Raw genomic sequence first — 26,296 nt, 5'->3', positions numbered from 1 at the left:
AAAAAAAAGAACTGGGAAAAGTTCTCTGAGAAAGTCAACAGACGCAAGAACACCGTAGCTCAAGAACCGGACCAGGAATTGAAATTCAACTTTGCTCTTCCACGAGCCTTTGTCGTGTAGAGAAAAAGTGGACAAGGAGAGCATGAGCTGAGTGGGAAAATAAGTCACCTTTTGCTTTAACAATGGATGGAATCAAGAGATTATTGGCTGAAGTATGCAAACCCCAATGGGAAGCAAGGAGAGCTGACATTTCAGGCCTTTCCTCAGAGCAAAAGAAGAACACAGGGTAAAGGTTGATATAGGTTTGGGGTGAGTCAGTGACATCAGAGAGCATAGGGGTGGATTTTTATACCTTGTGAGAGGGCGCGGGTTCAGGGGTTACAGGTCAAGGGGACGGGGAGACGGTGAATTGTGGGGAAAGAAGAAGCGAAAGAAAGACGATAGATGAGTGAATTGAAAGAGAAGGAGGTCAAAGTGAATGAGAAGAATCTGTTAATCACATTGGGGGGGGGAGGGGGAGCAACATGTCTATCCCGAAGACAAGGCTTTACTGTGATACACTTTTGACCCAAATGGTGATGGAGAATGGGGAATGTGGAGAAATATATCCACGGTGCCAATATTGAGAAAGATACCAGACTGTCATGTGGCTAAGCAGATGTCTGGGAAGATTTAAGTGTTGAGGAACTTGGGGAAATCTGTGCATTGGTGGATCCGGGGGAGAGGGTTTATCGGGTGCATGTGAACCCATCCTCCCTTACAATTATGTCACATGATCGTCGTGCGAGATATCACTGGACAATCGACAATCGCACGTCTTTTGCTTTCACTCTCCAATTAATCCAAGCCGCGATACTTTTCGCCGCTGGTTCTGCATTAATCCCTGTGACTCGGTGTTTAGTTATAGTTCTGAAGAGAAAGGTAACATTTTTGGGATCGTGTCCTTCAGCAAAGCGCAGTACAATCCTGAACTATTTCACCAGGTCATTCAAAGTTTCACTGGCTACATCGTCCATTATTATAATTAATGATCTGATGATCCGTAATGGCGAGTTTGACGCCTTTTTTGAGGCTTGAGGCCTCTTCGTCAAGTAGCTCGATATTCCCAAATTTTTCTGTGGAGAAAGTAAATTTATGGTCGGACACTGCTAGCTGTGGATAAGTTAACCGGTTTTTCCTCGACACGTACATAGACTTGAATAAGGCTTGGTGGTACATTTCACAATACGAGAACATCTTAACCTTAAGTGAACCCCTCCTAAAAGTTTTTTTGGATCTGCCCCTGCTGTGCTGTCAGTTCATGGATGGAGGAAGTGCTCACAGAAGCTTTCACCTGGTCTTCACCCTCTCATGCATCCACTGGTGAAAGAAGCCAGAACAAGAAACTCCTTTGAAAGCCTGAACCAGTCGGTCCTTCGAGAGAACGTCAGTGTACAATCAATGAAGAAATGTTTATTCACATCAGTAAGCCAACCAAAGCGGTGAAGGCAAAGACTTTTTCATTGAAAGATAACAGTTCCAAATGACAGACAAAATATACACTTTTACCTTGCTTCACACAAATAACTATTGAAATCCATATGGTATTCCAAATAATTACTGGATGTGTGTGTATTCATAACATCATTGTGAAAAAAAAAAAAATCACCTGATAAAACTTGGTAGGACTATTCCAACAAAATGGTGCAGTAATATCATTCGAACAACAAAAAAGAAAAAACACAGAGGAATGAAACCAAACTGTCATGATCGTTGAGAGTAAAATTAACAACTGAGGTAGTCAGCAAGGTTCTACAACCACCACAACAAAAACTGTCAGGAAGCTTCATGTCAGAACAAAGTCTCCTGTTCTTCAGCAACTGTGTCATTCAGGGACAGGATAGAGGAATTTTGAACCTTGAGATTTTTGGATACAGGAGGCCTGCATGTTCCAGGGTGTGTTCCTTTGTCTGTCATCATTTCCACTCCATCAGAAGCTAGGTTGTTGGAGTTTAGTCTCTGGCCTTTGGTCTCCAATGGTAATTGAAGTACTGCGATGCTGGCCAAAAGCGCACATGAGGCATAGATGCCTGCGGCAGTACGAGCCTCGACAACCTGCAGACAGCGTCGGCATTTCACCACAACTCGTGCTTAATCTCAGCACATGTTGGTGCCATAAAACTTGCTTATTGGTCCGGATGTCAAACACCATTTTTCAAGATGACCTTGCATTAGGGTCCGCACAATGTTTTTCTGCATTTTTGTGATCACTAGACCATCTGAATGAATATTCCGATTGATGCCACTCTGGCACCCTTGAGCATTTTTGTAGAAACCCATTAATATGCAAATTAGCGGTGGCCATTGTGGAAATTACTATTTTTCTTAATATCTCCAAAAGTAAGCATCCAAATAGCCTGGTTGAGGTGTCTACACCCATGTTTTAGGGTCACTGGTCATGATAAACCCACTTAAAATTTAATAACATTTAAATTTAGCTCATTAATATGTAAATTAGCAGTCACCATGATCAAAATAACAATTTTTCTTTGTATCTCCAGAAGTAAGCATCCAAATAGCTTGGTTGAGGTGTCCAAACCCATGTTTTTAGGGTGACCGGTCAAGATAAACCCACTTACAATTCAATAACATTTAAATTTAGCTCATTAATATGCAAATTAGCAGTCACGATTATCAAAATAACAATTTTTCTTAATATCTCCAAAAGTAAGCATCCAAATAGCCTGGTTGAGGTGTCCAAACCCATGTTTTTAGGGTTACTGGTCATGATAAACCCACTTACAATTTGATAACATTGAAATGTAGCTCATTAATATGCAAATTAGCATAACCATACCCCCTGAATTTGTCCACGCCGATCGGCGTTTTTGCAGTACAGTTATGCAACAACAACAAAACTGTTTGAAAATAACTTGCACAGAGCCGTTTATCCCCAGTACAGTTGTGAAGAAATGGCTGACCTCAGAAGATTAACAGCATGAACTGTTTCTGATCAAGTAAGTTGAGGCTTGTAATGTAATGAAAGAAACATGGAGAACTGAGTTTCAAGTAAGAGTAATGTCTTCTGATACAGTAGAATGTTCAAGATTATTTGCAAGCAAGTTTTTTTTATTGATTAATTATTTAACATGATCTGTCTGAAAGCAACTGCATATTTTATTTTATTGATTTTTAAAAGTACACATGGTGGAACCTGTTTCCTCAGAATTTTTTAAAATACTGTTGTGGTTGAGGAAATTCGCAAACCACCATTCAGGTCCCGTAGGTGAGATATCTCTGTAAGTACATGTGCAGTTAGCCCCAAACCAGTTGTTTAGAGGGAATAAATGTGATTCATTCGGGCTGCGACCCTTTAAGATAGCCGTTTTTCTGTTCTATCTTTATTTTGAACCAACCACATCTCAACCGCCATCACACAACAACCACCAACTGCAACGCCGCTTCACAACAACAACAACGCCAACAGCCACGACCTTTACCGTCATGGCTCGCTCCCGTAAACATCGCATCACCGCCATTCCAAGCGTCGCCATGGCCATCACCGCCACAATAAACCCTCCACCACCTTCACCTCTCCTTCTTCTGCCGCATTCCCGCACCGCTTGTGGGCACCGAGCGTCAGGCTGTCCTGGCCTCGTGCGGGACGCGCGCTGAGCCGCGGGTGCAAAAAGCGGCCTTTCCGAGGAAAGGTCGGATCAGGAATGATACACGCCCACTTCTGTTCCGTCCTATCAGCAAGAGCGGGGCGATTTGGCCCCGCCTCCAGGCGCGTCGGAGTAGAATCGATGTATGCAAATTCGAGGATCAGGGGAGGTTCACGCCCACTTTTCCTCCGTCCAATGGGCGAGCGTGGCTCCGCCCCCGAGCTCATCCTGATCTGGAAATTTGCATATAGGTTCTCCTGCCGTACTATAAAGCGCGGGGGAATTCAGTCAGTTTCTGTTTTGGGCTCGGGCGAGTTGGAGGGGTGTGGCGGCGGCGGAGCGTGGCAGCAGCAGTCAAGACGGGTCTGGAGGAGAGTCGGTCTGTCGGGGTTCGGAGTCTGTCGGGGAGCTGCAGAGAGGGGAAGCCGGGAACGCGGTCGAGGTCGCAGGGGAGTCGATCGTCGCGGGACCCAAGCAAGGCAGCTATCCTCTTTCCCCAGAGCATCAACAACCCCCCCTGTTTCCCCCCGCGCTGAGATAGTGCGAAAAGGGGGCCCCGTTCCCACCCCTTTCCAAGCAGTGCCAACGAAACCCGCGGAGGAGCGCGGAGTCGGGGCACCGCCGCGGCATTTGCGGCTCATCACAAGACGGGTAGGCTCCACCCGGTCTCGCGCCACAGGTCTGCCCCCTTGTCGTTGAGGGTGGCCCTTTTCTTTTGCTTTTGAGTATATGTGTTGTCGGCGCCGTCTGTAAAGTAAAACTGTGTAAGTGTTGCCATGTGCTCGCGTAGTCGGTAGTAGATCTGCATTGTATTTCTTTTGTTGCAATTGCTTATGGTGCATAATTGTTGTGTTTCTTTTACATTTGCTTTTGGTGCATAATTGTTGTAATTGTATATGTGTGCTTTCCGTTTGCCGCGGAATAAATGTGCCTCATGTTGAACTGTTTTTCCCGTTTCGCTTCATCTTTTCTTTAATTGAATCTCCATCTTACTTCACGTAAAGGGTTGGTAGTGGGCAAAATACGCCCGATAATTAATCGGAATCGTCGAGGTTGGCGATAACACCGCTCGGTTATCCCGATAGTACGGAACGGGTCGCTTAAAGTGGCCCGTGTCCGAAGTCGACCTGCGGCGAGGTGCGATCGCCCGGTCTACCCTCCGTGTGGGTACTTAGGTAGGTCGAATTTGGCGAACAACCCTATCCCACGCGGGGGGCCGATTGGCACGATCGTGGTGAGGCCGAAAGGCCCACCCGTGACTAGTTCCCGGCGTTAGTCCGAGAGGGTCACGACGGAATTGTCCGTCCGGTGGGCAATGTGCCGCGATTCGAGTTACGTGGCCGCTCGCACGCCGGCGGGCGCGAATTCGCAACAATACGAACAAAGAAATTAAATGTTTACTGATGTTTACAATTACCTCTATTGTTACAGGTTGAGGCTCCATCACCATGGGAGACCGTTTCTTCAGTCCCTGCGATGCAACTAAAGCTGAAAAACCTCTGGTGAGAGTTGGTCCAGACGGTGCGAAGTATCATCCGGTCAAGCAGAGCAAGACAAGATGGTATACGTGAAGAGCTTGAAGAGAGATTACAGGCAGACAAATCCATCGAGCTGAAATGCCATAGAGACTGTGTCAAGGTACACATCATGCTCACACATAGAAAGACACTTAAAACGAATGAGTAATGTCTGTTTGGAAGATGCTGCAACAAGAAAAAGAAGCCGCCGTTCAAAGACTAGAGTATTTGACTTTAAAGAACATTGAGAGAGACAGAGACATTACGTGGCGGACTGTCTCTGTCTCTCTCTCTCTGTCTCTGTCTCTGTTAAATGTTATTAAATTTTAAGTGGGTTTATCATGACCAGTGACCCTAAAACATGGGTGTAGACACCTCAACCAGGCTATTTGGATGCTTACTTTTGGAGATATTAAGAAAAATAGTAATTTCAACAATGGCCACCACTAATTTGTATATTAATGGGTTTCTTCAAAAATGCTCAAGGGTGCCAGAGTGGCATCAATCGGAATATTCATTCAGATGGTCTGATCACAAAAATGCAGAAAAACATTGTGCGGACCCTAATGCACGCTTTTCTGGCCAACACTCGGACTATATCACTAAAGTAAAACTTGTACTCTCGGCTTTTGCAAAAGTTTTTGTTTTTGAAAGTGATGTTGGTCAACAACTGCCATTACACATGAAGTGGCAGGGTGACAAAGCTGTGTTGTGAGGAAGCAGCAGAAAATAAATGTGACTGAGGAATAGGTGACTGCAGCACAAGTGTAGGACAAGGAGAATGTTGTCCTTTTTAAGTTTCCATTTCACTCCAGCCAAAATAAAATCAGCAACAAGGAATTTCCAACTCACATTTCTTGTTCTCTATTGAGTTTTACAGGATACATTACTTTGCTTTTATATTGTGGTAGTTCTCATACCCAACCAAAGACTGGAAGCAGTTGCATCCATTTCAGCAACAGAGAGCAGGCCATAAGCTTCCCTGATACATGAAAAATGACATTTCAGTTTGGTTAACCTTCATGATAGGTGGGGAACTCTCTATTTTCTGTATTAACCATATCCTCGTAAGCTCCAACATCGAATCGCATCAATATGATACCTCCAGTCAGAAACCCTGCTTGAAATGATAAACACTGCATATAGCCTACAATTGCCTGAACACTCACGATGGGGGGGGGGGGGGGAAATCGTAAATTTCACCGTCTCTATGCCATAAACATTTGACGACCAAAGCCTTCATTACTTGGCGAAAATATTTCTCGCCAAGTATGTTGGTCTGCAGCATTTTTCTGTTTGTCACACGATTTTTGGCCACCGTTTTTAAGCAATCATTCTGAATTTTTTGTGAATGCAAGTGACTGGCCAAGGACAGCAAAACATAATTTTGGTGAAGATCCAGATCCGGATAGTAGAATTTAAGTGATTCTTCACCATTGAGAGATAGGACCAAAAATGATCGGATATATTGCACAATATCTCAAAAGGTTAGGGACAGATGCTGACAAAACTTGCTCGACAGGATAGGAGTGGCATGAGGAAGAACTGATTTAATTTTGGTGAAGATTCGAATCTGGATCCGGATACGAAAATTATTTAATTTGAAAGTGATTTCTTCACCATTGAGAGAGAGAAATGGGGCTAAAACGATATTGCAAGATATCTCAACAATTGTGGATGGGTTCGGATGAAACTTGCTGGACAGGTTGGGTGTGTGAGGTGGACTAAGTAAGTCGATTTTGGTGACGAACCGAACCCAGATCCGAGAATTTTTCAAGTGATTCTTCACCATTGAGAGATAGCGCCAAAAACTCAATGTATCACAGTATCTCAAAAAGTTGAGGACGAGTTATGACAAAACGAGGTGGATGAGTTGCTTAGGTGACAAGAACAAGCCGATTCGATTTTGGTTCAGGTCCGGATTCAGATCCGACCCATCAGTCGGTTACAAAATGTAACTGTTCAGACTTTTGGAGTTATGCGATATACAGAGTGTTGTTCTGTTTTGCCAAGTGTCACTATGAGTGATTTTTCATTCTTTTGTTTGTTTGTTCCTCTAAACCCTGTATTGCCATCACACATCTTGGGATGATTTTACTGCCTAAGAGATAAGAGAAAGTGTCGCAGAAGTTAATGTAATCCAAAGCATTACAGAGTTACTGTTCCAATTGTACTGCCATCTTTTGTATTGTTTTTGGTTCCTGAGTCAGTAAGTGACCACTATATTCCTTATGGGTGTGTGTCTGTCTATCTGTCTGTCTGTCCCGAGCATAGCTCCGTGGGTTTTGATCTGATCCTGATAAAATTTGGGTGGGAGGTTTATATCATGATCTAGTTGTGTTTTCCTAAGAATGGGTGTGGTGCGCCCATTATGGGCGGAGCCACGCCCAAAAAACTTGTGTTTTTAGGGGGTAGCCGATTTCAATTTACATCTTCTCCAAGGGGGTTTGTCAAATCTGGCAGGGGTTTCGGTATTCGTTTAGCCCAATGGCACCTGCATAGCCCCACAGGGCTCGATTTTTCATTTTCGTCCGAAGGTCAAGGTCACAAGGTCACAAACTTAGAAAATTGCGAATTTTGACATAAAAATCATACGACCGCCCAAACTTTGAGAGCTAGGATGACAATATTTTTATGCATAATCTTGAGGTCATTCTCCACCTAAAGTCTTCAAACCATTTTGCTCCATCTCGAACACCTTGCCCGTGGCGCCCCCTTCAAGTTTGTTTTTACGCTGATTTCATCAAAATATGGATAATCTGAAGAGTGTGAAATGCCATATAGCCGATATGAAGTTATATTGTTCCTGGAATGTTCCAGAGGAAGTTTTGCACCAAAGGTCATAATCCTTGTTGACCTTTGACCTTAAAAGTTCACAAAGGTCAAATTTTGAAAGTTGTGGGAATCGAACCGGGTTTTTGACCTTCTTCGACGAACTAACTCCAATAAGATATAGCATGTATCCTGTTTCCTTATTTTAATGTCCACAACATTGTTTTGTGACCTTTAAAGGTTATGCAAAGGTCAAATTTTGAAAGTTGTTGAACGGAACCGGGTTTTCGACATTTTGCAGCTAATAACCTGTCACTCGTACCACATCATGTTGATCATTTTTATAACTTGGTCAATAATTATCACATTGTCTCATCCTTGACTTCTGAAACAATCTACATAGTCAAATACCGCTCGTGAACCATTGTCGTCTTCAGACTTGTGTAATTTACAATCTTTACTATCTTGCTAATACTATTCTCCCTACTCCCCTTTTCACTCACAACTGAAAGCTCCTGATGATTTCACCCGTCTATACCACGTTTGCTTGTTCTGCATTGTGCCGGTCAGTATGACAACCTCCACTCTCTTTTGTGTTGCTGTTCCATGAGCCTCAATTCTGCTTCATAAAAAACGATTTACAGCACAGCAAGTTAGTTGGTTGGTTTGGTTCTCGATAATATATAGACAGTTTCCCAAGAAGGCGGCATGGCTGAATAAGAGTCGAATGACATCCCAAAGGTTGTAAAGGAATGACATTCTGAACAGAAATTCCAGAAAGGGTGACATCCCTAAGGCCGCTTTAACTGATTTAGTTTCAGGTTTAGCTTTACTGGCATCAGAGGCAACACACATGCAGGTAAGACTGCCATTGGGATGCGCCAGAGGGTTCATACTTTCTTTAAAAATTCCTCCATATACTGGGTCTGGTTGGTGAAAGTAAGAGGCTGTTGGAATGTAGTGTTGCCAAGGAAAACAGAGGAAAGGTGGAAGAAAGAAGGATGAGGAAAGATAATTGAAAGAGACAAGGGTGATTAAATACGACAACATGTATTGACAGGTGAAAAACTGGAGCCGACAAGGCCAGATATCAAATCTTGCACACACCTGTGCAATGAAGGGTGTCAATATGGTGCCAAGCCGGGAAAAGCAGTTGCAGGTGCCAAGGCCCAGAGCACGGACTGCAGTCGGATAAACCTACCCACAGATAGGGGGAGAGGTTTAAGTCAAGGCAAGATCAGTCATCAAGAATCAACATTTCCCAATATCAAAGTATTATAAAATTAATGTGACCCTGATATTTAAATGGTTATTTCAACATAAGATTTTGGACCACACATTGAGGGATGATATTGTTACGTTTGAGGGGGGGGGGGGTATGCATTCAAAGGGTAATTAGGATGTTTAATCAGGTATGCCATGCTGTTCGAGTTTACCAGGATCTCGATGTAATAAGTAGCAATTCAGTGGTGATAAGTTGTCTAGTAAATGTTCATTTCTTCAAGGGGGGAAATGATAATTGTCACGTAATTAGATAGGGACACGGGATAGGGTAAGGGTGTCTGCGTAAACCCCTTTTGGTATTCTCTGGAGACTGGCCGTGACGTCACAGGACAGTGCAGCGGATGGCTCCGCCCCGTGATCACGATTGGCAGAAGGCGACGGAGGTGGGCCAATAAACGGCTCGATTGGAAGTGACGAGGACAGGAGGATAAAAAGGTTCTGTTCGGGGTCGAAAAGGAAGAGGAAGAAGATCACAAACAAAAGATCGTGTTTTTTTGGTGTGGAGGCTGTTGCGCGGAGAGCGTCCTTGTTGTTGTGCTGATTCGATCGTGTTCTTGATCGTGTCTTGGAGCCTTGCTGAGCCTCGTGCCTCACCTTGGTTGGCTCTGGGGTTCTGCTGACTCGGAGTACGGGGTCGAACGGCGGGCGGACCTGCCTCCCTCTCCTGCTCGCAACTTGGTGCCAGAACTGGTTCCCTGGCGGCTGTGAGCGGACTTGGGCCAAGACCAGGAGGTCGACAGCACCACGGTTTCTCCTGCCCCCCTGACGAGAGCAATGCCAGCTCGTCCGACGCCGATCCAGGGACAGTTGCGTCCACACCACGGTCCAGCCTGACCACCAGAAATAGCTACGTTGTGTGTGTGTGTGTGTGTGTGTGTGTGTGTGTGTGTGTGTGTGTGTGTGTGTGTGTGTGCTTGGCGCCTTAGAGGGTTTGAGATGTGTATATTCATTGGAATTGTCTGTGTTTTTCCCCACGCCCGATCCCACACCATCCCGTCGAATCGCCCCGGATCCCTTTTCTTGCCGAGTCTTGTTATTTCTGGTCAATAGTAAAAATGAATAAACATCATCAACTCGGTGAAAAGTGACTCGTGCCACCTTCCTCGTCCCGTTTGCGGTAGAGCGATTAGAACCGCCATGTTTGGGTTATAAATAAATAAACCGCCTCCATCGTTCCGGCTCATTCTACGTTGGCGGCACTGTTCAAGTCCCGTGGACGTCACATTGGTGTCAAGGTGTTGGATGTTCGAACCCCTCTAAATTATATTTGGTATCGGGAGAATATACCAAGATTAAAATCTCGCCACAAATTGGAATATAAAATTACTACTGAAAAGCGCGCGAGCGCGGGAAAATTTTGGCGGGATTTTTCAAATATAAATTAATTGGCGGCAAACGGGACTTCTGCACCATGGCGGATGTGCAGATGTTTGAGGAGGAAGGCCACGTGTCTGGCAGCGAGTCGGGGGAAGAAGGGAGAGACGGGGGTAGGGTTGGAACCTCCCCCATTCCGAGCGTGGACTGTGTTTCATCGCCCGTAACGGGGCCGGCAGCGCCGGAAACCGGCGCGATGTCGATCCAGACAATGTTGGAACGTTTAATAGGGGACATGACGGTACAAATGACAAATCAATTCGTGACACAGAGGGCAGAAATGACGGCACAAATGAAAAATCAATTCGTGACACAGAGGGCAGAAATGGCAAATCAATTCGTGACGCAGAGGGCAGAAATGACAGATCAATTGGGGGTAATGGGGGTACAGTTGGGTGCACGGATTGATTTAATGAGGGATGAATTGGGGGAAAAGATGGAGAAAATGAAAACTGAGATGCAGGAGTGTGTGGATGTTAAATTGGGGGAAATACAAAGTAAATTCGAGGATAGATTGGAGGAAACAAAGGTAGAAATTACATTGGAGGGGGAAAATATACGGAAAAAATTGGTAGATAAAATTGATGCAACGAACATTCGGGTTGATAAAGTGGATGAAAGCCTGGAACGTCATCGTGCCTGTGTGGATGCTCGTATGCAGCTGCAAGTTGAAGAGTGGGGAGAGCTGAGGAAGCAAGGGATGAATTTGGCGGAGGAGGTAAAAGAATTGGAGGCTCGTTTGGACGAACAAGATAAAATTATGAGCCAAGATGAAGACTTGGATAAAGGCCTGGTGGTGGAGCCGTCTTTTGTAAGTAGAGTGTCCGGGTTGGTTGAGGAGCAGCTACAAACTCGCGACGGAGCCTTGGAGGAGGTTGTGCGGGCCCAGAAGATCCTGCGGGAAGAGGTGAATCGGTCCATTCAAGGTTTGGAACAGGAGGCAAAATTGACCCATGAGACCCTCACCACAAAACATCTTTGGCCACAGTGGGATCCGAAATTGGATACGCAGCCACAAGGGTGTTTGATCCCTGGGCTGGATTCGGACAAGGGAGAAACTGAGAAGTGGGCCACCGTAAAAGTGATCCCCCTGGTAAATTTTGACGGGTCAGGGAGCGTTGAAGCTTTTCTGACGCAATTTGAGTGCATTTCCCGACTAAACGGGTGGAATGAGCGGGAACGTACAGGGAATTTGGTGGCAACGTTGCGGGGACCAGCCGCAGATGTGTTAAACGTGATCGCGGAGGGGATGTTGACCAGCTCCCACATTTGCGAGGCGTTGAGCCGTCAGTTTGGGTTCACGGCAAACTGTGATCTGGTGCGGGCCCAGCTCCAGCACCGCAGATTAAAGCCGGGTGAGACAGTGCAGGAGCTGGCACAGGACATTTACCAATCAGTCAGGATCGTGTATCGGGACCTTACAGTGGAGGCATGGGACAGACTGGCACTAGAGAAATTTTTAGCTGCTCTTCCTGACCCTGAGGTCCGAGCGCTAGTGGAGTTACAGGATCCACCCACCGTTCACCGAGCGGCCGAGTGCGCGGCCAGGCTGGCCTCGTGGAGTCGGCCGGGTCGGGTTCCAGAGAGGCCATCGGTGACGATCCAACAGGCGGAGATCCAGGATCAGGGAGGGGGGCTGGGAGAAATTGGCATTACCCAAATGTTTCAGGAAATTTGCCAGAAACTGTCAAGTTTGATAAAGGGTAATCCGGTAGTTAGTGCGCCAAAGCGGCGGGGTCTAGCCCAGCCAATAGAGCAATTCGATTATGGCCGAGGGGGTCCGGAACCGGAAGAGACATTTCACCGATACTCACGGGGGCCTTTTATGGGGAGTTGTTTCCGGTGCGGGCGAAGAGGACACATGCAACGATATTGCCGGTACCCGGCGATGGAGGGACCCTCCAATAGACTTTTAGACTCGGAGAGGGTGAATCCTCCTGCTGAACCGCCAGGTCTATCCGAAATGCCCTTTCATAGGTCGGGTCCAGAGATCACTGTCGGGGGTCGGGGAGACTAGATTGGGCTGAGCATATACGGCCATGCTCGGCTGCTGAGATTGTGGCGAAGTGCCCTCCTTTGGTGGAAAAAAATGAATTGTGGGAAAATTGGCATGGGTTTGTAAGTTCTGCTGGGTTTTAGAGTGACAATCGGGACAGTGGGTAATTGGTAACAAAGCGGGCACGAGTGGCTGTCCAATGGCTGGTGCGTGGATCGGGTGAGAAGTGCTGTGTGAGTTGTTTTAAGTTAAGAAGTGAAATGTATGGTGCACACATTGTTTTTTTTTATTGGGCATGGTGTGGTAACAGGGAAGGTCATGGTCGGTGAAGTGTTAGAAATGCAGGTGTCACATGTAAGGCCGATGGGGTGGGGGAGTCATGTGGGTTTTGTGGGTGGGGATGATGTGCTTGTCCACAGGGATTGCTGAAGCTCACGGTGAGCGTGAATTGCGACCCCCTTCAAGGAGATTCACCACCTGGTGGCTAATGGTGACAGTGTCTGGAGGCAACTGGGAGAGGGTCTGGTTGGGCGACCAAGGCGGGTAGGACCTTGGCGATCCAGGAAGGCCAGAGGAGCCAGTGAGACCCCTTCCAGAGTGTTGTACGGGATTAGAGCTGATGGCTACCAGGGGGGGAGGGAATCAAAGGGAGCGGGGCGGAGAAACGTCCGGGTTGGACTAAAGCTTACCTGTGGGCATGGTTGCACCTGAGATGCCCCCATCATCTTGTGGTAACCCACCCCACGGCCACGACGGGATTCAGCGTGCATGATTAAAATGAGGACCATGACCTAGAAATGTGATGATGACCATGGTGTGAGTGTTGTTAAGATGTGTGAGTCCCACTCGATCCCGCACAACTTGACAGGTGCAGCAAGGGCATGATGTCCGCATAATTTTGGGGCAAGCAAATTTGAAAATTGGCTCCCCAGGTAACGCTGGGTCTATTAGCATCCACTGGGGGAGGCGGTCAAGTGTAAATATCCTGTGAATAGTGTCGTTAAGGCTTAGAGTAGGAATGTAAAGTATAAGTGTTGTGTTTTTGTGGAACCTTTTGTTTCCCCTCCCCAGATCACTGGAAGAGTGCTGGGCAAGAGCGATGATCCGGAGGATGGAGTGCAACTTCGCTCAGTGCTCTCATGTGATAAAATAAAAAAACAAAAACAAAAAAAACGAATGATTGTTTCGGCGAGGATAAGGCCATAAGGGGGTAGTACATTAAGCAGGATAGGTAAGTTAGCTGCGACTCGCTGCCCATTGCCCCTCCTACTTTATTTCGTTAGGTTAATTAGGTGTGAGTCAGTAAGTGTTAAGGCTGGTACGGTAGCGCCTGTGATATACCTTGCAGGAGCTGCGGTACCCGAGGAGGGGGCAGTGTTACATTTGAGGTGGGGGGTATGCATTCAAAGGGTAATTAGGATGTTTAATTAGATATGCCATGCTGTTCGAGTTTACCAGGATCTCGATGTAATAAGTAGCAATTCAGTGGTGATAAGTTGTCTAGTAAATGTTCATTTCTTCAAGGGGGGAAATGATAATTGTCACGTAATTAGATAGGGACACGGGATAGGGTAAGGGTGTCTGCGTAAACCCCTTTTGGTATTCTCTGGAGACTGGCCGTGACGTCACAGGACAGTGCAGCAGATGGCTCCGCCCCGTGATCACGATTGGCAGAAGGCGACGGCGGTGGGCCAATAAACGGCTCGATTGGAAGTGACGAGGACAGGAGGATAAAAAGGTTCTGTTCGGGGTCGAAAAGGAAGAGGAAGAAGATCACAACCAAAAGATCGTGTTTTTTTTGGTGTGGAGGCTGTTGCGCGGAGAGCGTCCTTGTTGTTGTGCTGATTCAATCGTGTTCTTGATCGTGTCTTGGAGCCTTGCTGAGCCTCGTGCCTCACCTTGGTTGGCTCTGGGGTTTTGCTGACTCGGAGTACGGGGTCGAACGGCGGGCGGACCTGCCTCCCTCTTCTGCTCGCAACTTGGCACCAGAACTGGTTCTCTGGCGGCTGTGAGCGGACTTGGGCCAAGACCAGGAGGTCGACAGCACCACGGTTTCTCCTGCCCCCCTGACGAGAGCAAGGCCAGCTCGTCCGACGCCGATCCAGGGACAGTTGCATCCACACCACGGTCCAGCCTGACCACCAGAAATAGCTACGTTTTGTGTGTGTGTGTGTGTGTGTGTGTGTGTGTGTGTGTGTGTGTGTGTGTGTGTGTGTGTGTGTGTGTGTGTGTGTGCTTGGCGCCTTCGAGGGTTTGAGATCTGTATATTCATTGGAATTGTCTGTGTTTTTCCCCACGCCCGATCCCACACCATCCCGTCGAATCGCCCCGGATCCCTTTTCTTGCCTAGTCTTGTTATTTCTGGTCAATAGTAAAAACGAATAAACATCATCAACTCGGTGAAAAGTGACTCATGTCACCTTCCTCGTCCCGTTTGCGGTAGAGCGATTAGAACCGCCATGTTTGGGTTATAAATAAATAAACCGCCTCCATCGTTTCGGCTCATTCTACGTTGGCGGGACTGTTCAAGTTCACAGTATTTTCTCAATGGTCACCAGTCTGAATATTTTCCAGAAGAAGCACTTCAAATTTCACTTGTGGCCCACATTGTGGCATGCTCAACAACATGAGAGAACATTTCAAATTTGCTCCACAGATCAAGCGATGTTTGTTTTCGAGCATTATTATCTCTGGATGAAGATCTATACATCATTTGACAGAGCTTATCTGGTCGACATCATCAATAACTCCGGACCTCTTTCCATGTCGTACCACAGTGTTCACAATTCCCTCTATATATTAATTTGGTGTGGCATTTGCATTTTACAGCTTCCGATTATTAGTGTCAAGGAGCGAGGTAGAAAGTGATATTTGAAGGAGCGCTGTCAGGGGCCGAACATCAGAAATGTGAAAGTACGGCATTGCCAATCCTACTATAAAACTGTTTTGTACTTTTTAAACATTTATTATCCACAATTTATTTCCTGCATGGTATCGCATCTGAGTATATAAAAATGCATCAAATTGTTCATTTGCTTGCGTTTCACACACTCACCTCATGCGTGTAAACATAAAGCACCATAAAAGCACCAGAGATCATTGCCCGTGACACAAACAGCAGCACAGTCATCACGGTCCTGAAGAATGGAAGAGTACAAGGTAAATATTGCAGTTAAAGGAGGAGCTGAAAGACAAAAGTGAAATGAAGGCAGCAATTTGGTAACCGGTGAAAAGTCGAGGTTGATGCTTGTGTACATGGGAATGGGAGAGTCAGGGAAGTGAGCAAGTGAGTGGAGAAGCATAAGATGGTAAGGCAGAGATGGGAGGGGTGCGAGCCATCTCACAACATACCTTGCACCAGCTTGCCTGCGTATTTCTTTGCACTAGCCATTTTTAGTTCCTCCATGAGCCTCAATAATTTATAGAAAAAAAAATCCAGTTTTGCTAGCACCTGGCAATGAACACCCCCTTTATAACATAACACGAGCAGAGGACCCGTATGATGGGCGATCTTGTTCCAAGCATGCAACACATTCTTCTGACGCATACCTTTATTTGGGCAGTGTATAGGCAACAAAAAATTAACCCAGGTAATGTGCAAGAAGCAAAAAACACACCTCCTGCTTATAATTCAATACACCTCACTGTGCTGGAAAATGTTGGGACATGAATACTGTCATGTAAATGTTACCTGGAGGCAGCGCTACACGATACACATTATCGTACATCAGCACAAGGACAATGAGAAATTGAGTTCTTCATGTAAATTTAGCCTAAATGTGCAAAAAAGTGGTTGCTAAGTATCCTAATAATCAATGAAGATGAGTGAGAATTGCTTTCCAATACATGTCCCCTCCTGGTCCATGCAGAAGAAGAAACTCTCCAACACATTGTGTTTGGGTCAATTCAGCAAAATAAAAGGAAAAGCAATTTTCACTTGCTTACATATTTTGTGGACGAGAAACCAATATAGACAACTTGGATAACAAACTGGAGATTAATTTAGTTTGCTTTAACGCACGCTCGAGCCAATACCAGGAAAAAATAAAGAAGAAGGAAATCCAACACACCGCGTTTTGTTTGTTTTGAGGCTTTTCCCATTTCATATTGAAAATAACACACTCAACCTGTCCAAGTTTCATCTGAATCCGTACACAACTTTTTGACACATTGAGCTATGTATCGTTTTTGGCCCTATCTCTCAATGGTGAAGACTCGCTTAAACAATTCTCGTAGTCGGATCTGGATCTTCACCAAAATCTAATCAGTTCGTCTTCGTCATACACCCAACCTGCCCACCCAATATCATCCAGATCCGTCCACAACTTTTTGAGATATTCTGCACACAGACAAACAAACACAAACGGACAGACAGGGGTGAAAACATAACCTCCCTTCCACCTTTCGTGGAAGGAGATAATAACCCGATGTACATGCAGTGGTCTGCAAAAGTATTCACCCCCGACCAATAATGACACATTTAGATGAATTACGAATGATGTAGAAACAATTTTTCCAAATGAACTTTTTTTCATAACTGAAGAGATCAAACTAAACCTTGTTCGAGTTGAACGAGGTTAAATGTGAGGAATACCAAGTAAAAACATTTACAAAAATCGAAATTCACTGGTTGTAAAATTATTCAGCCCTTTAGGTCAGCACTTGGTGGAAGAACCTTTTAGAGCAATGCCTGCTCTGAATCTTTTTGGTAGGTCTCTACCAGCTTTGCACAGTGAGATGATGAAACCTTTTCCCATTCTTAATGTGAAAATTGCTCTACATCTGCCAAGTCTGATGGGGATCCTCGATGGAATACAATCTTCAAGTCTCACCATAATGTCCAATTGGGTTAAAGTCAGGAATTTGACAGGGCTACCCAAGAACATTTATTTTCTTCTTATTCAGTCACTCCAGTAGCTTTGTACTTCAGATCATTGTCCTGCTGAAATGTGAATCTTATACCAAGTTTCAGATTCATGGTTGACTCAAGGACTTTTCATCAAGGATTCTCAGGCTGTATTTTGCACCGTCCATTGTCCCTTCCATCCTGACAAGCAGCCCCATAAAAGGATGCCACCACCATCATGGTTGACAGTAGGGATGGTGTTGACTGGGTGATGTGCAGTGTTAGACTTGCACCAGACATAACTGAATTTAAACCAAAAAGTTCAATTTTTGTTTCTTCTGACCACCAAACATTTCTGCACATGCCTGCAGTGTCATTAAAATGCTCCTTCCACACAAGCTCTTTGATGTGTCTTTTTCAGTAATGGCTTCTTTCATGCTACCTGTCCAGAGGGCAGCTTTGTGAAGGGAAAGGGATATTGTTGATTGATGAACACTGATCCCCATCTCGGACATAGAGCCTTGCAGATCTTTCAGAGTCATTGTTGGATTTACAGTGACATCCCGACCCAGTTTTCTGCTTGCCCAGCTGCTGAGTTTGGATGGACGACCTGATCTGGGTAGAGTCTGGGTGGTATGCTACACGTCTTCCACATCTTAATGATGGATTTCACTATAATTAAAGGGATAATAAGTGAGTTTGCAATCTTCTTATAACCCTCTCCTGAACGACGCTTCTCCACCACTTTATGCCTTACTTCTTTGGAAAGCTCCATGGTCTTCATGTTTGCTTTGATGCTTGATGAAGTGAGTTACACCTTAAAACTCCTTGGATAAGTGGGGGTGCGGGGGGGGGGGTGTTAGAGCTCAATTTTTAAGTTAAAACACTGACTACATACAGGTGAAACATATTACACTTATTTTTAACCTTTCAAACAAATAATTTGCTGCTGAAGCAATTTAGGATGAATTAGACAAAGGGGTTGAATACCTATGCAACTATGAAACATCTGAATTTCTCTGTCAATCTAACTTAATCACATTTATGTGTATTTTTTCCACTTTATCACTTTTGTGTAGTTTGTGAAGAATCTTTTTGTTGTTTGATTTGAATACATCATGAAATAAGCTCAGATGGCATCAAAATGTGAAAACTTTGGAGAGTTGGGGGGGGGGGGGTGAATACTTTTGCAGGCCACTGTACATGAAGCAGAAACATGTGTTCGGCTTATGTGTATACCATGAAGAGTACGCATCCCAAGTGATAGGAAAAGCTAACAAGAGTATCCTTCCCCAGGGATGGGGAAAGTTTAAGTTAATCTTTCAAATTAAATATTTCATGAACTTTAAAAAGGTCAAATGTGTTGCACTCTTGGTTTCACTCAGAGCCAAAGCTCCGAGTTACTTATGCCACCCACCACAAAATGGTGGTGCAACATAGGGCGGAGGAGGTTGGATTAGTCTCAAAAAAGGGCAAACTATCCGAGTTGCGGAAAAAAATTTGGCATCAACATTACTCATGCCTGTTCTCCCGTCATTTCAAAATTGAACATTGAGCTTTTCGTTGCAGCACGAGAAGCGCCCGCCATAAATGGGAGACAGACACCACGGTTCACAATGTATGATAGAAGGCTTTCCTTCGAAGGAACTTCAAATCAGAAAGAGACCATTTGGCCCTTCAAGCCTGTACAATGGTAGCCAACCTGTGACAGTTTTTTATTGTATACAGTCAAGGCTCAAGGAAGAACAATAATACGAAGTAATTCATGATTCAACAGGACAAAGGGAACAGCAGTATGGGTAATTGGGGGGGGGGGGGACCAACAGTGGAGTTGGAGAAAATAGATAGAGAATTGGACAAAAATGAGGGAGGGTGGAATGGGGTGGACAGGATGGAGACAAAAATAAACTTATTCCACCCCTCTCCCTGAATCCCTCCCATCCCCCTCTCTCTTTTCCCTCTTTGGCTCCCCTCCCCCCTCTCTCCCATGTCTCATTCCCATCTCTTCCCCACTTCACTCTTTCTCCCCTCCCCCATCTGTACTCCATCATTTTTAACCAGCTTTAATATCTTTTTCATTTTTTTTCCCCCCACATTCATTATTCAGTTACTTTTATTTATTTGATACTTGATCTACCATACTCATTACTGAGCGTCTGTGCCACCGAAACAGCTTCCTGAGCAAGGGTTATTATACTGGGTTGTTTGCTATTACTTTCCAGCAGTAGTTTTGGCAGGCATTTGTAAGTTGGCCATGATGCCAGCAATAGCTCACCCTCTTTTCGTGAAGGACACCATGTGATAGAAGGAAGGACACTGTGACGGACAGGATAGGACGCCATTTCATGTCCATCAATGTCGAAGACAGGACGCTTAGGTTAACGTCCATCGGAAGGACGACACACATTTATGATTCACCCTGCCAGTGAAATACCAGGATGACATTTGAAAGCTGGGCAAAGATTCAAACCCAGGCTAGACAGCTTCGAGGCAAGTGTGGGTACCTCAAGGTCATCCTGTCAGAGGTCGTATCGTAACGCACTATTAATAAACAAACTGCGATTCCATGTTGTATGTAAATGTTAAAAATGTAAAAAAAATATGAAATGAGACATGCAATAATTACTTTAAAGAGTGAATAAAGTAAATAAAAATTTGGGGGACATTTTACCTCACCTTCCACATGGACCATAATATTTAATTATATTGGGTTCGGAAAAAATAAAATTAAAGATCTTTCCTAATTTTTGATTTAACACTAGATTTCCACATAATTATTTAGGCCACGAGTTCCAATCGTTAAATACGGAATCAGATTTCGAACATCAGCATTTAATAAGACTGTACGAGACATTATTAAATCTTGCCAGGAGCCAATTACATTGCATCTAGTCTCAAACAGCCAATCAGCATGAAGTGTGAACAGACGAACAGACAGCCATCACTGTTATATATAAAATACATCGTGGTTATATACCTGGCATCATTCCAATTGTAATGGGCCATGGACCCAGGCCAAAGGCATGAGGCCTGTCGAACTGCTTCATGCAACTGCTTCATGATTTTATTGTGGCGGAGTCAGGCCAGCTGTTCAGCCAATGGGTGTAAAGCAGTGAGGTTGTAGTCAGGGCAGCTTTTCAGCCAATGGGTGTAAAGCAGTGAGGTGGAGTCAGGGCAGCTGTTCAGCCAATGGGTGTAAAGCAGTGAGGTGGAGTCAGGGCAGCTGTTCAGCCAATGGGTGTAAAGCAGTGAGGTGGAGTCAGGGCAGCTGTTCAGCCAATGGGTGTAAAGCAGTGGGGTGGAGTCAGGGAAGCTGAACAATGACGCATGTTAATACATGATATTGTTACGTTTGAGGGGGGGTACGCATTCAAAGGGTAATTAGGATGTTTAATTAGGTATGCCATGCTGTTCGAGTGTACCAGGATCTCGATGTAATAACTAGCAATTCAGTGGTGATAAGTTGTCTTGTAAATGTCCATTTCTTCAAGGGGGAAATGATAATTGTCACGTCATCAAATAGGGACACGGGATAGGGTAAGTGTGTCTGCGTAAACCCCTTTTAGTAGTCCCTGGAGGCTTGCCGTGACGTCACAGGACAGTGCTGCGGATGGCTCCGCCCCGTGATCACGATTGGCGGAAGGCGACGGCGCAGTGCCAATAAAACGGCTCGATTGGAAGTGACGAGGAGGGGAGGATAAAAAGGTTCTGTTCGGGGTCGAAAAGGAAGAGGAGGAAGATCGGGACAGAAAAACCATTTTGGTGGAGGTTGTTGTGCTGGGAGCGTGCTTTTTGTTGGGCTGTTTTCGATCCTGGTTTCATCGTGTCTTGTAACCTTGCTGAGCCTCGTGACTCACCTCGGTTGGCTCTGGGGTTCTGCTGGCTCGGAGTACGGGGTCGAACAGCGGGCAGACCTGCCTCCCTCACCTGCTCGCAATTTGGCGCCAGAACTGGTTCCCTGCCGCTTTGAGCGGACTTGGGCCAAGACCAGGAGGTCGACAGCACCACGGTTTCTCCTGCCCCCCCCCTGACGAGAGCAAGGCCAGCTCGTCCAACGCCAATCCAGGGACTGTTGCGTCCACACCACGGTCCAGCCTGACCACCAGGACCAGCTACGTTTTGTGTGTGTGTGTGTGTGTGTGTGTGTGTGTGTGTGTGTGTGTGTGTGTGTGTGTGTGTGTGTGTGTGTGTGTGTGTGTGTGTGTGTGTGTGTGTACCTGGCGCCTTAGAGGGTTTGAGATTTGTATATTCATTGGAATTGTCTGTGTTTTCCCCATGCCCGAACCCACACCACCATCCCGTCGAATCGCCCCGGGTCCCTCTTCTTGCCGAGTCTTGTTATTTCTGGTTCGAGAAATAAACATTATCAACTCAGTGAAAAGCGACTCGTGCCACCTTCCTCGTCCCGTTTGTGGTAGAGCGATTGAAACCGCCATCTTTGGGTTATAAATAAATAAACCGCCTCCATCGTTCCGGCTCATTCTACGTTGGCGGGACTGTTCAAGTCCCGTGGACGTCACAATATGTTCTCTGTCTAAAAATGGCATAACTGTGAAAAATTGAGGAAATGCTCTGAAACTCGAACTTGTTCTGTAAATTATCACAACAAAGCCATGTACCAAGTATCAGTTGAATATGTTAAAGGGTATGTGGGGGGGGGGGGGAGTGTCAGAAAAACCACAGGTAAGACAGCCGGATGGAAAGACGGATAGCAAACCTATAGTCCCCTTCGGGAAACTAGGAGGGGACTAATAAAACGACAAATGACCCGTATCTTGCCAAAAGGTCACACTGAGGTGAACAAAGCTGCTATCCACCAGGAAAGACTCCTTGAGGAATATCTGCCTACGAGAGATTCCGATGAGAATCGTTCTACAGAGTAACCATGAAAAAAATGCGTTTGCCTCATAACGTCACCAAATGACGTCATAATGTCTCAAGATTGACATATCTAGAAAGCACTCACCGAGGTGTTCAATTTGAGGTACTACACGATATGGTTCCTAAAACTTGAAAATTTGACCTTGGGGTCAAATATGTTTGACCTTAGGTGCTAACCATGAAGGTCAAGGACAATCGCCACCAAAAATTAATCAGCTGAGCGCCAGACCATGAACTATATTCCCATGAAGTTTGAAGATGATCCGATCAAAATTACTCAAAAAATAAGGGTTTCGTCGACTCCCCTGATTTGCGACAAAGTGACCTTGACCTTTGACCTTGACCTTCAAAATTTTATGCACTGAAAAGGACCTCTATAGGCCTCTGATATGCGAGGTTACAAAAATTTCCAATGATAACTGTGCTCTGCAGAATTTTTTATACGTGATTACAGACAAAAAAAACAAAAAAAAAACATACAAGCTGACTAACATATCTTGCCAAAACGAAGTTTTGGCAAGATAATAATGGCAATGTATGTGATATAATAGTGTGCATGGATGATATCGGTATATGGGCCATAATAGTGGGGCAGATAACAGCAATTTTTGAGAGGAATCGTGCAAATAATGATACAAGCATCAAATTTGGCACATTTGTTCTCTAGGGGATTCTAATCAAATCTGCCTGATTGGCCATTTGAAAATCCAAATTTTGAAAAATTTGAAGAAAAAAAAAAAAACTTCAAAAAAGTCAAGATCACGAATCAATGTTGGATGCTGGCTGAGATTGGTGAATGTTTCAGAAACATCATCACAGACGTTCCAAGTCTGCCATGCAGTTTTCTTCCCTTTACCGCGGAAGGCAGACACAACGTCACATCCAGTGAACGCATGGAAGTATGGGATCCCTTTAGCTTTCTCAGGCCCCATTGCAGAAACTACCTCATGGATTGGAATCCATCGCACCTTGGCTCCTTGGCCAAAGGCAATCCACATGTTCTCAAGACCTAGTTCCTGTAAGGATGGCAGTACAGATATTGCTATGACTAGTACGTCCATGTCATTAGCCTTAATGATAATGGACTTGCTACCATCCGTCGTTGCATCCGTGGTGTGTACAAATATTCGAGTGTCAGCTTCTTCATGACAACATGGAGACACAGCATCCAGTGACTTCCTTGTGTTTCCAATGGCATCTTCTCCTTTTGCGACAATGACTGTGCTTGTCGTCTGTGCTTCATACATCTTTTCCGCAAGGAAGTGAAACAGCTCAGTCTTGTTGCTGTCATCTCGAAGAAAGCTTCTCCAGTTACTTGGGGTCTTACTGGTTCCTGTCACTCTTCTTCTGATTCCTTGCCCCCTTTTCGACCTTGCCTCAGACTTCAGACTTGACTTCTTGTACACATCAAACACTATGTCCACCCTCTCGTACCTGGCACCATAGGATTCCACCTTTGGGATGATGTCTTCTTTAGCAGAGTCATCAAATATTTTTGAAGTGCATGGAGGTAGAGCATTGATAAGTGCTGAGCCATCAATGATGACTGCATATCCCCTTGGTTCTCTGTCTGGGATGTTCACTTGCGCTTCAAGAATTTCAGCCAGCTGTGACTTCAAATTTCTTTGAAGTTTTTTTTTTTTTTTCAAATTTTTCAAAATTTGGATTTTCAAATGGCCAATCAGGCATATTTGATCAGAAAGCCTTGCAGAACAGAAATGCCAAATTTGATGCTTGTATCATAATTTGCACGATTTTTCTACTATCTACTACACTATCATAGCAGCATGTTGAGTTGACGATGGAATTTTTAATCAGAACGAGCACGCAAGACAAGACTATCCACTTTACTGAGTTGACCATTCTAGTTTTGGATATGCTTTTTTTCAGCATTCAATTCTGTCTCAGAAAGAATTACAAAAATTTATATTGCAATTTTACCCAGGCTTAATCGGTATTTTTATTTTTCATAGATTACCCAGACTAAATATGATAGTCACACAATACACCAGAGTAATGAATTTATCAAAACCTCATAGGGTCCCAAAATTTACACAAAATGCAAATGATGTCATGAAAATAACTTGCACCCCATTTTTGTTTATTTTGAACTAACCCCCCCTCCCTCCCAAAGAATAATTGCACTCAAATTAACCACATCTTCCTTGACAGCATGTGGAAGCTCGCTTCAGGACATAATTTCAATGAATATTTTCACCTTTCAAGTTTTGTGGATTAACAATATTTTATTTTGATTTATAAAATGTCACATTGATGGCAATCTCTGGTTTCTGAGAAGAAAGCAAATACATATTTTGGGGGAATCCGCCCCCCCCCACTCCCGTACACCGTGATTTTTTTTTTTAATGTGGTGAACAATCTTTGGTGCCTCTGGTGATGAAGGTTGTCAAATTTCATCAGAATTGTCATTTCTGAGAAGAAAATAAACACCTCTTTTGGGGAGGAAACCCCCCCCCCCACCCCTGCAAACTCCCACTGTAGGCCCCCTCAGACCCTGATTTTTAAAAATGCTGTGAACAAACTTTGGTAAATCACAGGTGATGAAGGTTGTGGTCAAGTTCATCGGAATTGCATGTGTAGTTTCTGAGAAGAAAGCAAACACCTTCAGTATTTTTGGGGAAACCCCCATGGACCCCTTTATAGCCCACTTTTTTAACGCCATGAACAAACTTTGGCACGTTCAGGATAATGAAGGTTGTGGTAAAGTTTCATCAAAATCGTATGTGTAGTTTTACAGAAGTTGTAAATATTTGTGGACAGACAGACTGACAACGTGCCATCCCACAAGCTCCCCGGAACTACGCTCCTGGTGAGCGAATAATAAATAAATAAATAAATAATAATAAAATAAATCAATGCACATTGTACGATATTTGCACGAAAAAGAAAAATATATATACGAGTATATAATCGCTATCTGGAAGAAGGTGAAAGACAATTTGGATCTACCCTTGAGCACATCGATTCATTTGAACATGGGATCACAGCATGATGTTAAATCCATCCTTAATGTTCTGATATGAACAGTATGCCATCCACTCCGAACAACCATGAGCTTGAAGAGCCGCATACACAATAAAGTTTGATTCACAAGGCCGCAGCTTTAATACAGCAGCTTTTAAGAACATGAAGAAAAAGAAGACAAAGTGATATGAAAATGTATCGTTGAAAATTTGAACAATAATAGTAGTGGTATCATGGAAATTTACAAGATTATGAAACTCACCTTTCCAGACAAGCCATCAAACAGAAGCAACTTAAAGAGAGAACAAGCAGGCCAAAAGCAAGTGTTGGTTTTCTTCCCAGGAAGTCTGCACCGAAGGATGCAATTATTAGGCCTGAAAGGTGAAAGACAAAAGAACTTTAATGTTTTTAACTCACTTCTTGCCTTATGGCAATCAGTCCTAATGCAAATAAAAAACTCCTAGTTGTTAATTCATATAGTTTGGCAAACTGCTTCAAGTCTACAAAGCAAGTATTGTGGATTCTGGCTGTGTCACGGTCAAATGGAAACAGTAGTCACGAAGCCCCGCAAATAAGGTCTCATTCTGATGCTCAATCAATAACAAGTTATGAAAGTGGTTTTTTTTTGGTAAATTTGTGATCCAGTTCATGTCAAACTCATGTTTATATACATGCATGATTCATTCAAAGTTTGGGGGTGGAGGGGGTGTTCTTATTTATAATAATAGTTGCAAAGAGTTGAGATCAATGAGTCTTGAGCAAGAGTTACCATCATGTGTGACAGACCTGATTGGGATCGAGCTTACAAAGCTGAATAACTTGAATGTCAACTTGAACATTCCTCTGGAAGTCATAACTTGAATGGGAATAATCAATCAACCCCAGTTTCGAAATTAAATAATAATGGTTTTGCTCTGACAAAACAAAAACAAAAAAACCTAAAAGAAAGTTTTCACAAACTTATCCTGGCATGTTACGGAATCCCACAAGTCCATGA

The 26,296-nt window shown here is 44.5% G+C and overlaps 1 protein-coding gene across 1 annotated transcript in view; it reads right to left on the bottom strand.

Annotated features, from left to right (window-relative positions):
• Nucleotides 1-1,432: 1,432 nt before the first annotated feature.
• Nucleotides 1,433-26,296, bottom strand: part of LOC147028873 (synaptic vesicle 2-related protein-like) — a 460,702-nt gene continuing 435,838 nt past the window's right edge. Inside the window, exons 13-16 of the mRNA XM_085879648.1 lie at nucleotides 25,562-25,673; nucleotides 15,643-15,724; nucleotides 9,041-9,130; nucleotides 1,433-2,094 (exon numbers count right to left, since the gene is read on the bottom strand). Of these exons, the coding sequence (XP_085735774.1) occupies nucleotides 1,831-2,094; nucleotides 9,041-9,130; nucleotides 15,643-15,724; nucleotides 25,562-25,673 (548 nt within the window). The 3' untranslated portion in view covers nucleotides 1,433-1,830. The remainder of the gene's footprint in view (nucleotides 2,095-9,040; nucleotides 9,131-15,642; nucleotides 15,725-25,561; nucleotides 25,674-26,296) is intronic.

Source organism: Eptatretus burgeri, chromosome 4 (genome assembly GCF_056783735.1).
Source record: "Eptatretus burgeri isolate ZD-2024b chromosome 4, Ebu_testis_v1, whole genome shotgun sequence".
Taxonomy (NCBI): domain Eukaryota; kingdom Metazoa; phylum Chordata; class Myxini; order Myxiniformes; family Myxinidae; genus Eptatretus; species Eptatretus burgeri.
Note: the sequence above shows the minus strand (reverse complement) of the source record. Positions and strands in the feature narration are given on the sequence as shown.